This window comes from Bos javanicus, chromosome 2 (genome assembly GCF_032452875.1).
Source record: "Bos javanicus breed banteng chromosome 2, ARS-OSU_banteng_1.0, whole genome shotgun sequence".
Lineage (NCBI taxonomy): Eukaryota > Metazoa > Chordata > Mammalia > Artiodactyla > Bovidae > Bos > Bos javanicus.
The window spans coordinates 53,862,115-53,876,703 of NC_083869.1; the positions used below are offsets into that span (position 1 = coordinate 53,862,115).

Here is a 14,589-nt window from a genome sequence, read left to right on the forward strand (position 1 = left end):
CATTTTATTGTTTTCCTCTATTTCTTTGCATTGATCAATGAGGGAGGCTTTCTTATCTCTCCTTGCTATTCTTTGGAACTCTGCATTCAAATGGGTATATCTTTCCTTTTCTCCTTTGCCTTTCAGTTCTCTTCTTTTCACAGCTATTTGTAAGGCCTCCTCAGACAACCATTTTGTCTTTTTGCATTTCTTTATCTTGGGGATGGTCTTGATCACTGCCTGCTATACAATGTTATGAACCTCTGTCCATAGTTCTTCAGGCACTCTATCAGATCTAATCATTTGAATCTATTTGTCACTTCCAGTGTATAATCATATGGGATTTGATTTAGGTCATACCTGAATGGTCTAGTGGTTTTCCCTACTTTCTTCAATTTCAGTCTGAATTTGGCAATAAGGAGTTCATGATCTGAGCCACAGTCGCCTCCCGGTCTTGTTTTTGCTGACTGTAAAGAGCTTCTCCATCTTTGGCTGCAAAGAATATAATCAATCTGATTTCGATGTTGACCATCTGGTGATGTCCATGTGTAGAGTCTTCTCTTGTGTTGTTGGAAGAGGGTGTTTGCTATGACCAGTGCGTTTGCTTCACAAAACCCTATTGCCTTTGCCCTGCTTCTTTCTGTACTCCAAGGACAAATTTGCTTGTTACCATATAATATTCAGTATTTGTCTTTATCTGTATGACTTATTTCATTAACTATAATATGTCCTAGGTCCATGCACACCCTGCAGAAGGCATTATTCCATTATTCTTTATGGCTGAATAATATTCCATTACCTAGTGGCTCAAATGGTAAAATATCCACCTGCAATACAGGAGACCAGGGTTTGATCCCTGAGTTAGGAAGATCCCCTAGAGAAGGGAATGGACATTCCAGTATTCTTGCCTGAAAAATTCCACAGACAGAGGATCCTTGCCAGTTATAGTCCACGTGGTCACAAAGAGCTGGACATGGCTGAGCAACTAACACTAATATTTTGCTTTTCTTTATTCATCTGACTATAATTTATAAAAATTACAAATGAAAGTACTACATTATTGGAGGCCAAGGATTTCTTAAAAAACTTCCTGAAATCTTATCAGGATTTGAAAGAGTCTTTACTTTAGAAGATGGGCTTCCCTGATAGCTGAGTTGGTAAATAATCTGCCTGCATTTCAGGAGACCCCTGGGTCTGGAAGATCTGCTAGAGAAGGGATAGGCTACCCTCTCCAGTTTTCCTTGGCTTCCCTTGTGGCTTAGCTGGTAAAGAATCTGCCTGCAATGCATGAGACCTGGGTTCTATGCCTGGATTGGGAAGAGTCCCTGGAGAAGGGAAAAGCTATCCACTTCAGTATTCTGGCCTAGAGAATTCCATGGAATGTATAGTCCACAGGGTCACAAAGAGTTGGATACAACCGAGCAACTTGCATTTTCACTTTACTTTAGAAGATCATGTACAAGTCACTGCAGTAAGTGTAAAAATTTGAATTATTTCATCTAAGATATGTGTGAGACAGGGTTCTCATTTGAAGAGTGAGAACTGCTTGTTTATTTATTGAACACAATTTTTTGCTCTACCAGAAGGTGAAACTTATATGCAAGCACTACTTTCTTCTATCCATACCTAGCACACTAATGTCCATTGAGCCCTTATTATGTGCCAACACTTCTAGTGTGACTTACATTACCTTCACAGTAATCCAATAAGGTATCTACTTTATTTTCCACTTTTATCAATGAGGAAACTAATGTGCAAGCAGATGAACTAACTTGTCACAGATAGGAAGTAGGAGACAAAAATCTTTCTCTCTCAGAAAAATAAATAAATAAAATCTTTGTTCAAGATAACATTTGCCAAGTGTTGTCCATGTTATCTGCTCTCTGTACGACAAATATAGGAAGCCCATGTTCATTACTAATATCCTTCTGCATCTTTCTCATCCTCATTTAATTTCAAATGTTTTGCAAAATAAGAATGACAGGGTCCCTAGCTGCTTAGTGTTTGATAAGAAGGTTCTCATAACTGCCATGCCACGTTCTGTATATTTTATTAAGCAGATGTAAATGTTGTTTTGTTCTAAGGTTTGCAGTTAAGCTAATATGAGAGCTTTCCACTGCATTTTACAAGTAGCAAATTCCTGGGGTCCTTAGTGGTGTCTCGAGTGTGCTTGATGATTCATGGCTATTTGGAGAGAGCTCCCAGGGATATTACCTCTCAGAGGGTCAACCTCAAGTTTCATAAAGCAAATTTATGTTCATATTACAATAGTTTTATAAGCCAAAATGAATGTATCTAGTCCTCTGTAATGTTTATGTACCCAGGGAGAAGTAGGCTTAATAATAATATTAATAATATTCCTCAGCAATTCTATTTCTAGCATCCTGATAATGTGACATTAATTATAAGGCAAAGTTATTCCATGTTTTGCAGTTCTACCTTTAGAGACTTTTGTGTCTTTGAAATACCATACAAAGGCATGTAATATGTATGTGATAAGCTTCATTTGTTTTTATATATATGAAAAGTGAAATATGTATATGTTTGATAACATATATATAAATGTTTTATTAAAAGTTTTTCATCCCATATGAAATGGGAATTATTTTCTCTATGAGTAAATAGGATTGCTCATTACCTCTTTCTCCTCTCTATTCACTCTATCAGTTTGTACCCATAATAATTTTTATTATCCTCCTGTTTCTTCTTTTTCAGAAGTATTATGACAAAATAAAGGCTGTGGTTTTAAGAACCTGGAAGATTCAATCGTAGTCCAAAACTTATAGCTTGTCTGTTTGCTCCTGACTCATTTCGACATCCCACAAGTAGCAAAAATCAATTTGACTTTTGCTCCTGTCTTCTGTAGTTACCATATAATTTAATTTTTTTTTAATTTATATAATATCTACCTCCAAAGAGGATATTAGGTGTCTTGCATTTAAGGTGAGAAAGAATGATTTTTAAAAATTACAACAAAGTACAATATATGCTCATGGGAAACAGAAGCTATTAAATGTTTCTGGTACTTCATTCTATCAGATTTTCTCAGAACGTACTAGTAACCAAGGCAAAAAGGAAACCTGGGATTTTCAGCAAAAAAGACAAACATGAACACATACACAAATACCTTATAAAAGAATCAGTTCCTACTAAGGCAAACAAAGTAAACTCATTCATTTTTAAACTTAAATTAAGAACCATTTATTTGATGGTAATATAAAATTGTAATATATACAATTTTAAAAGTAAATAAATTGGGGGATAGGTATTAGCTACTGAAAAAAAATTTAAAAAACGAGCTTTTAAAATCATGCTCATAGTCCTCTTTTGCAGCTACTGTCAACAACAACAACAAAAAAGGTAGAATTATTTCTCCCAATAAAACATACATTGTAGAGAACAAAATAGACATTTAATAAAATAATCATTAAAATAAAGGAGCTACTTTAGATTTAATGATGCACTGATAATATTTCCAGTTAAATATGATAATTCGATTGTCGTATTAAGGCTTGAAACTTTGAGAAATATATATATATATATAAAATAAATAGTACATATACTGTTTACTGAGTTCCATATAAAATTAAGTTTATCCCATATATGTCACATGCCTTTGTGTGGTATTTCAAAGACACACAAAAATCCCTAAAACTAGAACTGATAATTATTGTTTAAAACATTTTTAATAAGTTCAATTTTGTTACTTATCTAAGTAATCTAAATACTTATTCTTTTTTAATAATCTTATTAACAATAATGAGAGGTGGGCTGGTTTGAAATTTCATTGATCTTTGTGACATATACATATTTGCTGGGCAACAAAATGCATGCTCATTTAATAAGTTGCAGTGGAGCTATAAAGTTTTAAATGGTGAAAGGAAATCTTTTTGCAAGTTTTATGGGTTTTATAAATCTCACTAAATAATTGCCTTACCACTTCCCTGGCCTAACACCCTAACTCCTCTTTAGAGCATGATAAATATTAATCACAAAATAATAGAATTAGAATGCAATTTATGTTCTGAAAGCAAATCTAGCAAAGAAAAAACAGTCCACATCTAAGGAAAATATAAATGCTCAGGTCAAATTAGTTCAGGATTTTTTGAGTATTATTTTTTTTTAGATTTACATGTTAGGCATTTGAATGAATATAATTGGCTTCAAAGAAATGAACACAGATTAAAAGCATTATCAGACAACTAGGCAAAACACTTATAAATGCTATCCAGGATTGTTCAGGTGAGAATCCTCTCCATAACACTATACACATACGTATACATATCCTCTGGGTTATGCTGGCAGTCTGATCAAGTGCTCTGTGCTCCCAAGATCCTGACTGGTTTGGAAGGAGACGCTAAGCTTTCACCTTTAGCCACCCTGGTTAAAATGTCCTGACTTTGGGTTTGAGTCCCAAGCATCCAGAGCTCTGTAGATTCACCCTAGGGCTTCTTGTGCGAGTCCTGCACTCAGACCCTACATACTCATGCTGGCTCCATGCACTACTCCTCAAATACTGTGCTTCCAGCTTCCAAGTATTTCTTTCTTCAGCAAATACTATATTTCTGATCAATAAAGATTTCTTTTTAATTTTTAAGTGTTGCTATATGCTTGTTAATCCAATTTTTTTTTCTATTTTTCTGTGTTTAGAACAGAAGGGAACATTTCAGTTTGTACTTAACCTCTTATTTTGAACTAGAAACTGATATTCTGATCCTGTAATATAACTACATAAAAGAGGTAGAAATGTGTATACTATAGTGATTATTCAAAAATAAATAGCAGCAAACAGAGTTTGCTTTTGCTTGCAACCTTTTTATCTAGGTGCTTATTTATTTATTTATGTTAACTTTTTTAATAGAACAGGTTACATATTCATATAGTTCCTAAACTAAGAACTTATTTTCCTTAAAAGTCTAGCAGTTTGGGCTATGTTATGAATGAGTGTGTTCTATGCTCATTCATGCTTAACACAGTTGATATATAGACCTGGATGTCTGTTTCTTTTTCCAAGTTAGGGAGGTTTTCAGGTATTATCACTTCTAATTCATAGTCAACTGAATATTTAAACTTGGGGGGTGGCTCTGAGCCCAGACTGAGCCATCTAGAGTCATCTGGTTCTTGATCGTGTTGAGGCTTTTTGGGAAGCCAGAAACTTTAGGCAGCTTTAAAGAAAGCTGAGCACCGAAGAATTGATGCTTTCTAACTGTGGTGTTGGAGAAGACTCTTGAGAATCCCTTGGACTGCAGGGACATCCAACCAGTCCATCCTAAAGGAAATCAGTCCTGGGTGTTCATTGGAAGGACTGATGCTGAATCTGAAACTCCAATACTTTGGCCACCTGATACGAAGAGCTGATTCATTTGAAAAGACCTTGATGCTAGGAAAGATTGAAGATGGGAGGAAAAGGGGACGACAGAGGATGAGATGGTTTGATGGCATCACTGACTCAATGGACACGAGTTTGAGTAAACTCCGGGAGTTGGTGATGGACAGGGAAGCCTGGCGTGCTGCAGTCCATTGGGTCCCAAAGAGTTGGACACGCTTGAATGACTGAACTGAACTGAACTGAAAATGCAAAGTCATTTCCTGTGGATCTATTTTTGGGGGTCTATTTGGGACAGAAGACTGTCCTTATGCTGGGATGAGTCCCAGAAATACATAAGAAGAAGTTAGAAACATAGCGTTCCTAAATTATTTGTGGTCTGTTTACAAACTATATTAACATAAATTGTTTTGACTATGATAATTTTGAATCTCTCCTTGCTTAACACGGAACGAAAGCTAAAGCTTTCTTCCCTGTCTTGCTGTCAGTACAGAGGGTGTGAATGGTGGCTGAGGATTGAGGAAGCTTCACCTGATAGATGTGGGTGCTAGTCTCTTGTCAAATGTGTCCATAAGCTTCCTTCTCGCAGGCAACACCCCAACCAAGCATCTAAAGCAAGATATGCTGCTTTCTTCCTCTTCTCCCTACATGGGGTTACCGGCAAAGCTAATATGACCACTACTTAGAAAGAGTAATGACTTCTGCAAATACAAGGGTGTTCTTTCTCCCAGTCTCTCCTGTTTCCTTCCTTTAGAAATCCTCTGCCCTAGACAACATGCCCGCAACATGCCCAGAGGGTCTCTGCTTGCCCTTCTCCTGTGGTCTGGTGATACCTCCACCTTGAATGTGAACTGCTATTCTTATTACCCTACTAAAGAAGAGCCAACTGGCATGTTGTCAGAAGGCACTATTTAAAATGTGAATCATTACAGAACAAATGAATACTGTGTATAGGACATTTAAAAAAGAGACATTTTTCCTTTTATAATTTTTGTATTTCTACTTGTGGCCTTTTCTTCCCACCTACAGAAGTCTCATTAACATTTCCTGTAAAGCATATTTAGTGGTGCTGAATTCTTCTAGCATTTGCTTATTTGTGAAATGCCTTCACTCTCTTTCAAATGTGAATGATAGTCATGCCAAGCAGGGTATTCTTGGTTGTAGGCTTTTTTTATTTTCACCACTTTAAATATATCATGCCACTCCCTTCTGGCCTGCAGAGTTTCTGCTGGAAAGTCAGCTACTGTTTTTTTTGGAGTTCTCTTATGTATAATAAATTGCTTTTCCCTCGCTGCTTTTTTAAGATTTTCTCTTTATTTTGTTGACTTTTTAATTACAAATATGTTTTGGTGTGGACCTCTGTGGGCTGAGCTTATTTGGGACCCTCTGTGATTCCTGGACCTGGATGTCTGTTTCCTTTCTCAGGTTAGGGAGGTTTTCAGGAATCATCACTTGTAATAACTTCTCTGCCCCTTTCTTCTCCTTCTGGGACCCTTATAATGTGAATGTTAGTATACTTGATATTGTCCCAGATATCTCTTAAACTGTCCCTCTTTTTCAATTCTTTATTCTGCTTTTCTGCTTAGCTGGAGTAATTTTTACTACTCTGTTTTCCAGTTCACTGATACATTCCTCTGTATCATCTACTCTATTGTTGATTCCTTCTAGTTTATTTCAGTTGTTTCCTTTGGCTCCATTTGGTTCTTCTTTATATTTTCTAACTCTTTGTTTAACTCCTCATTATTTTCACCCATTTTCCTGAATTAATTGAGCATCTTTATAATCATTACTTTGCATTTTTTATTGAGTAGATTATTTATTAACACTTCACTTAGTTCTTTGCAGTTTCCTGCCGTTCTTTGGAAAATATTCCTCTGTCTCCTCACTTTGTTTAATTCTCTGTGGTTATTTGTATATTTTAGGGAAGATTTTTATTTTCCTGATCTTAAAGAAGTGTCTTTATATAGGAGATACTATGGGATAGATATGTGTGTGTATATGTATATATGTATACACACACACATATATATATATATAGTTTAATACCTTAAATTTCATATAAGACTTCTTTAAGCAATGCTGAATAATCTACCCTATTAAACAAATAATTTTTTTCAATATGATAACACATTTACCATTTAAAACTATATTGAATAGCTTTACCAACAGTATATAGAACTCACTTTAGGAAATACATCATAGACTGAAAATACAGCATCAATATTATTTTCAACAGCACTCAGCCTAATTTTAAAAGATCATCACAGATTAAGTTGAAATGACCCTAAACATATTGGTGTTTTAGGCCTTTAGCATGTAAAGGTTAATGTTTATTTTACCGTATAATAAACTCTTAGAAAATTAATTGAAGTTCATTTCTATGAAATTTCCTTAATTATAAGTGCAGATGTTTTTCATTGATGAGTAAATAATAGCCTTAGAATATATAAGAAAAAAAAAAAAACTTTAGCAATCGAGTCTCAGTTAAAAGCACATTTACTCTTTAGTATTATAGATTAAAATAAAAAATCAGGATGTTCTTCAATAAAACGTTTGTCTAATAACCTATGTGTATAACCAAATGATTATGTCTTTATGAGTTTTTTGGAAAAAATTTACTTTGTACTTACCCACAATGTCAGCCATAAGTCCTGAAATAGTCTCATCTCCTATAATCCAAGGACGTTTCCCTACACTGTGACCATAGGCTCCCCTGAAATTGAAAAGGGATATAACAATCTTAGTTTTGGTGTGCATCTATGTGTATAGTGTGTATCTCTGTGTGTCTGTGTCAGTGTGTGTGTGAGTTTTCAAATATCAACATTAGTGACTGAACATTTCTAAGTGAGTCTTTGTAATGTTTTAATAAAAAGCATGCTTTTTTAAAAACCAAAAGTAATATTTGAGAACTCTGCTTTTTAACTTGTAATTTTAAAATATTTCTTTGTTTTCTTTTGTTGGGGAGTATAGGGGGAGTTGACCATATAATATTTCATTATCTTTCTTTATTTTGGAGTCTAAGATATTATTTTTTCTCTTTTGAAAATTTTAAGGCTATTTGAATATCTTACCTGTATACCATTCCATATAATTGTATCTGTACTACAACATTTTACAGCTACCTGAGGCTAGATATTAAAATGATTATTAATTGCATTTTAAAATATAATTATAATCTATGAATTAAATAGAAGTATATAAAATGTGACTAAACTCATGATGACATTTTAAGTTAATAGTGAAACTTGGCAATAATCAGAGACAATACTATATCTTCATCTGCTTGTGTGCTCAGTCCTGTCTTATTCTTTGTGACTCTACAGAGAGTAGCCAACCAGGCTCCTCTATCCATGGGATTATCCCAGCAAGAATACTGGAATGAATTGCAATTTCCTCCTACAGGGAACCTTCCCGACCCTGGGATCACTCCTGTGTTCCCTGAATTGACAGGTGAATTCTTTACCACACTGAGCCACCTGGGAATCCCATATTTTCTAGCAATTTCATCTATCACATTCTAGCTCAATTTTGTTATTCTAGTAAGTATCTCAGTAGGCATAATGGAAAAAATGCTAAATACATAAGATAATGTCAATCCTCAAGTCCTTTCTATCAAATAAGGAAGGCAAATACATTTGAAAAATAGGAGAAGAAATCAAGAAGAGAGTGACTGTGTGCTGTTACAAACTTGTATATTAGGAAGTTCTGGAATAGACTGTTCTTAATTCTTTTGGGATCCAAAGACTATGTAAACTTGGAAGAAAGGAATAAGCATGTGCTCTATGTATAGTGTTAACTGTGATGAATATATATTCTGGAATTAAATAAGCTGGTAGTGGTGAGCTGGAAAACCTTCTCTTAGAGGTGAAAAGTAGTAGAATACGCCATCCTGAAACATCATTGTGGTACATTCATCATATTGTGCTATAGGCACTTGAAGAAACAGAAAATCCAAGAAGAGGCTTTCTCTGAACTTTGCTATCTGCCTAAAGACAGATCCTTCAGAAGCAATTTAGTTATCATAAATCTTCCCAAGAGTTTCAACAACTAAAGAAGATTGACTCTTGGCACGGTGGGTGCATGGCAATTGCTCAGCTGTGTCCACTGTAGCCTACCAGGCTCCTCTGTCCCTGGAATTTGTCAGGTAAGAATACCTGGGTGGGTTGCCATTTCCTTCTCCAGGGAATTTTCCCAACCCAGGGGTCAAACCCAGGTCTCCTGCACTGCAGACAGACACATTACCATCTGAGCTACCTGGGAAGCCTCTTAGCAAGGAGAGACTACAAGCAACACCACCCCCCAGATAAACTTCAGAACTATTCCTCCTATCTATTCTTCAAGGATCCATCCATCTTTCACAGAAGTCCTTAACTATCCCCCAAGAGGCCTGCATCTTTCTTCCTCTTTAGCTATTAAATGAGATTTAAGCTTGAATTCTCAGCCACCTTCAGGAGTCACTCATTTTTCCCTGAATATTCCCTATGTATCCTTTAGGTATTCATGTTAATAAATTGTGTTAATAAGCAAAATTCTTTTTTTATCTTGTTAACCTCTCTTTTATTACAGGGCTATCAGTTAAAACCTCAGAAGGCCAAAGGATTGTTTCTCCTCTACAGAGCAGTGGGGAAACTGGAAAGGAGGATCCCTTGCTGATTTCTGTGGTATGAATACCGCCCATCAATGAAAATCCTGAATGTTTAACATTTGACTCCATCACCTGGGATGGGCCAGTTCCAGGTCAATACTACGTACGAGGCTACATTTATTAGAGGCTTATAGTACTTAATTTCCCACTTTTATAACAGTAAATGGGTTATAATATGTACCTTAAAGGCTTTGTATGAAAAATAAATAAGATACCATGTGAAAGATCTTGGTACATGGTACCCCTTTTTTGAGTTGTCTTTCCTAATGCAAATCTAATGTTAAAACTCACTTGATCAGCATGTGAGGGCTTCCCTGGTAGCTCAGAAGGTATCTGCCAGCAATGTGGGAGACCGAGGAGACCCGAATTCAATCCCTGGGTTGGAGATCGATCCCTTGGAGACAAAATAGCACACACTTCAGTATGCCTGGAGAATTCCATGGACAGAGGGGCCTGGCACCGGGCTACAGTCCATGGGGTTGCAAGGAGTCAGACACGACTGAGCGACTAACACTGCACTACACATCAGCATGTGGTGTAAAACACAGTTTTTAAACTAATACTTCAGTTACCATATAAAGTGAGATGAAGGAAGAAGACTTTGAGAATAAGCAGACTATAAGAACTAAGGAGGAAGAGAAAGACAATTGTTCGTGAGTATTATTCATATTATTGTTAGATAGCCTGCAGCTTGCCTCTTTCTTGACTTCCAATATAAATGCTAAAGACAAAAGTCTTTATCATTAAATAGTAGTTAAAGGCAGATACTTGGATCCTTTTTTATTTTAATCACATAGAGCTCCATGGCCTTGCTGATAGCACAATACATCTTATTGCATTTAGGCAGTAAAATTCTATGTTCTGCCTCAGAGAATTTATATCTCAGAATATTATGCCACCTACTTCTCACCCTTGTAGACACCATGGTAATAATCTTTAAGGATCCGTTTCTTCCTGCAATGCTTTTGGCATCTTCCTTCCTTTAAGATGTCACACACAGAATCAACTTCTTCATTTTGCCAGTGTACTAGCCTAGGGTAGTGAAATGTATTTAGGAAGTGTTACCCAAATAAACTCAAAGTGGCCTGTCATTAGAAAGAGCCGATGTGGATCACAGTGCAGTTATAAACATACATATTCAATTGAAGAGAAAGCTTATGTTGTTTTCATTCTAAACTGCTTAAAGCAGTTGCAGTGTAGGTGCAATCTTCTTTTACTAATGCTGTGAGGAAAAGAGAGCATAGGACAGAGTTCACTCACTACCATTGCATCAATCATTGCTGTGAGTCGGCTGAGATGTCTGCAGAGCAGTATTTGCTCATGAAATTAGATTTCAGGATATAAAATCTAATTAGGAAGTTAATAGAAATGTGGATCCTCTTTGAAATAGGGCTGCGCTTTAACCATCCTACAGAATGAAAAGTGCCCCTGCTTTTAAAAGCTCCCCCCAGTAAGCAAATAAATAAGGCTTCAAAGAGTCTCCCTTAATGATATCACAACTTTTTTCTGTGACCCAGTTGATGATTAGCCAACAGAGATGTCAGGAAAAGCTCTGTAACATGTCATACCATGTACTTTTTTATTCATACTGGAGGCAGAATATGCCACACTAAAACTTGCCGCTTGGGCATAAGGATTATTATGTGCTGGAGGTACTTGAAAAAGAGCAAATGCAAGGGGAGGATATCTCTGAACTCGCCTTATCTGTGTGAAGACAGATCCTCCAAAAGAACTCACTTGTCATTAATTCCCTCTTTGGAAGTTTCATCAACAAAGGAAGATTGACTCAGGTCACAAGAGAGGAGATGAAGTCAGCACCACAGCCAGATAGACCTTGTCACAAACTACCACACTTCCCATCTATTCTTCTAACAGCCTATTCATCCTTCCTAACATTCATTTACTTTTCTCAGAGTGACCTGTATAGCTCCTCCTTAGCCCCTATTAAGACAACATATAAGCTTTCAAATCTCATTGCTTTTTTTTGGATAATCATTTCTTTTTTTCCTGTGGTGTCCTCATGCATGTAATATTAAAAAGTAATAAAATTTTATGCCTTTTCTTCTGTTAATCTGCCTGTTACTTTATTTCCTAGGCCCAGTAATGGACCTGTGGAGTAGGGGGCAAGTCTTTCCTCCTCTACAATACACCTTTATATTTTTTAAAGAAAGAAACCCTTAAACTGAACGAGACTGCAGGTCTGCAGAAACATGTGTATCCCTGTGCTTCACCAGCACCCTTTCTGCACACATATTACCATGTAAGCTAAGTCACTGCAAACCAGGCAGCTTGTTTCTACTGTGTAATTCAGTGTGCTATTTTTCTTTTTAAGTAATTCTACCTAAACTGTATCAGTGTTTATAAGAATCCCTATAAAGACAAAACTGTGGCAACATTTTGCTCCTATAAAAAAAGAAAGACATTTATTTATCTAGCAAATGGGATAACCCAGAAGACCAATAATATAGTGGTTACTACCTAGGGACACAACATACATCCTTCAACTTACAATGTGCTCTTTAGGACTGATATAGCTGAATTTTACCACTATGATTACTTACTCATTCTCCTTTAATTGATCTGGGTCATTAGTAAATATTTAATTTTAAATATTCCCCCAAATTAAGTTTATTGCCTATCCATCTTAGCAGACCCACAATGAACAAGCATATGATATTGTTGCTTCTTATTGTTGTTATATCTTCTTGCTGATAACTAATTATTATATATCAAAGAGCGAAATTACACTAAAAGTTTTCTATTTCAGAAAATTAAAATAATCTAAATATTATTATTTCATCAAATAATTTATTCTCCAAATAAAGTGTTATTAACCTACTTTAGAAATCATATACAGTTGAAAATGAATTTGGAAAATACTAATAGGCATTTAAAAAATACAGAGGTAAGCATTTTAATTTCATAGTCTTGTTTGAATCACTTGAAGTTTTAGAAGAAATCAATTGAGTCCTAAAATATTTCTAAGTGTGCCTGTATTCTTGACTTTTCTTTAGTGTAAAGTAATCAAATATGGCAGTCACATGAATTATAAGATTGAGCTGCATGATGACCAGTGATGGATTATTTTATAGATAAGTAGGTAATATGTCTACAATAGTCCATGAAAGATGATGACTTAGAAGATAAAAAACATAAGCCAAATGTCATTTCCTATGTTATAGGTCATGGATGCCCAGAGATTTGATATCAATATCCCAGGGCAATATTTCACTCAAATTTCTCAGTTACTGTTAAGATTATAAATTTTTAATATTATTTTCCTCTGTTAAGCAAATAATTTTAAGGTACATTATTTAGTGACTGTGTAGCTCTCTTTGACTCAGTTCTCAAAATCTCTCACTGGTCAGGAATGGGGGTGGGCACTGTCTTGGTTTGGGTATCTGCTGAGAAGTAGGGCAGAATTAGGGTTGGAGGAGATGAAGAAGAACAGATAGTCAGATAATACTCATTACAATAACGAGTGGCTCTGGGTCCAGAGGCAAACCAAACATATGCAGGGGAAATTTAGTAAAAAACAAAGACAATAGTTAGAAAGGCAAGTGAAGGAAACAACGGGCCACCAGAGTGGCAGGAAGATTAATTTAAAAGCATGTTTGACCTAAGAAAGAAATCCTAAGAAAGAAACATTGTCCAGACTTAAGGAAAGCCTCCTGAAAAAACCACCACCACTGACCCACCATCAGAGAAAAATGGCCCTTAGCACTAGGAGTTACACATTTACTTTCCCTCAGTCTTTCTCTTGGGAAGCTCCCAAGCAGGAAAGATTTGCTGGTTATTATCAAGTTGGAAAAGCCCAGTAGAGCAGACCATACTTTCCTACTGAAGCCTAAAACTGCCCACTTTTTGTTAAATTGGTTTTAATCCCTTACTCTGGCTGATAAGTGAACCACTGTAGTGTGTTTTGGTACCCATGTAAAATAAAGTTTACTCCTGCTAATCTGTGTGTGTGTGTGTGTGTATGTTCTGCATGATGTACAACTCTTTGTGTAGCCTGCCAGGCTCTTCTCTCCATGGGATTCTCCAGGCAAGAATACTGGAGTTGGTTATCATTTTCTACTTCAGGGATCGTCCTGACCCAGGGATTGAACTGGCAGGCAGATTCTTTACCACTAGTACCACCTAGAAAGCTAATCTATCTGTTGTCAATTAATCCTCAGGCCCCCAACCACTGGAAGGTAAGTTGATAGAGGAAAATTTTCCTTCCAACACAACATTAGCTGAAAAGGCTAGAGTGGAATTTTAAGCTAAATATTTAGGAGTCAATATAAAATGAATAATGCAATAAATGAAATTAAAAACACTCTGGAGGCAACAAATAGTAGAATAACAGAGGCAGAAGATAGGATTAGTGAATTAGAAGATAGAATGGTAGAAATAAATGAATCAGAGAGGATAAAAGAAAAATGAATTAAAAGAAACGAGGACAATCTCAGAGACCTCCAGGACAATATTAAACACTGCAACATTCGAATCATAGGGGTCCCAGAAGCAGAAGACAGAAAGAAAAACCATGAGAAAATACTTGAGGAGATAATAGTTGAAAACTTCCCTAAAATGGGGAAGGAAATAATCACCCAAGTCCAAGAAACCCAGAGAGTCCCAAACAGGATAAACCCAA

The 14,589-nt window shown here is 35.9% G+C and overlaps 1 protein-coding gene across 2 annotated transcripts in view; it reads right to left on the reverse strand.

The window, feature by feature from the left end:
* Positions 1 to 14,589, reverse strand: part of KYNU (kynureninase) — a 121,410-nt gene that overhangs the window by 78,162 nt on the left and 28,659 nt on the right. For both annotated transcript variants that reach the window (XM_061438798.1, XM_061438805.1), the window contains one exon: positions 7,936 to 8,018. In XM_061438798.1, the coding sequence (XP_061294782.1) occupies positions 7,936 to 8,018 (83 nt within the window). The remainder of the gene's footprint in view (positions 1 to 7,935; positions 8,019 to 14,589) is intronic.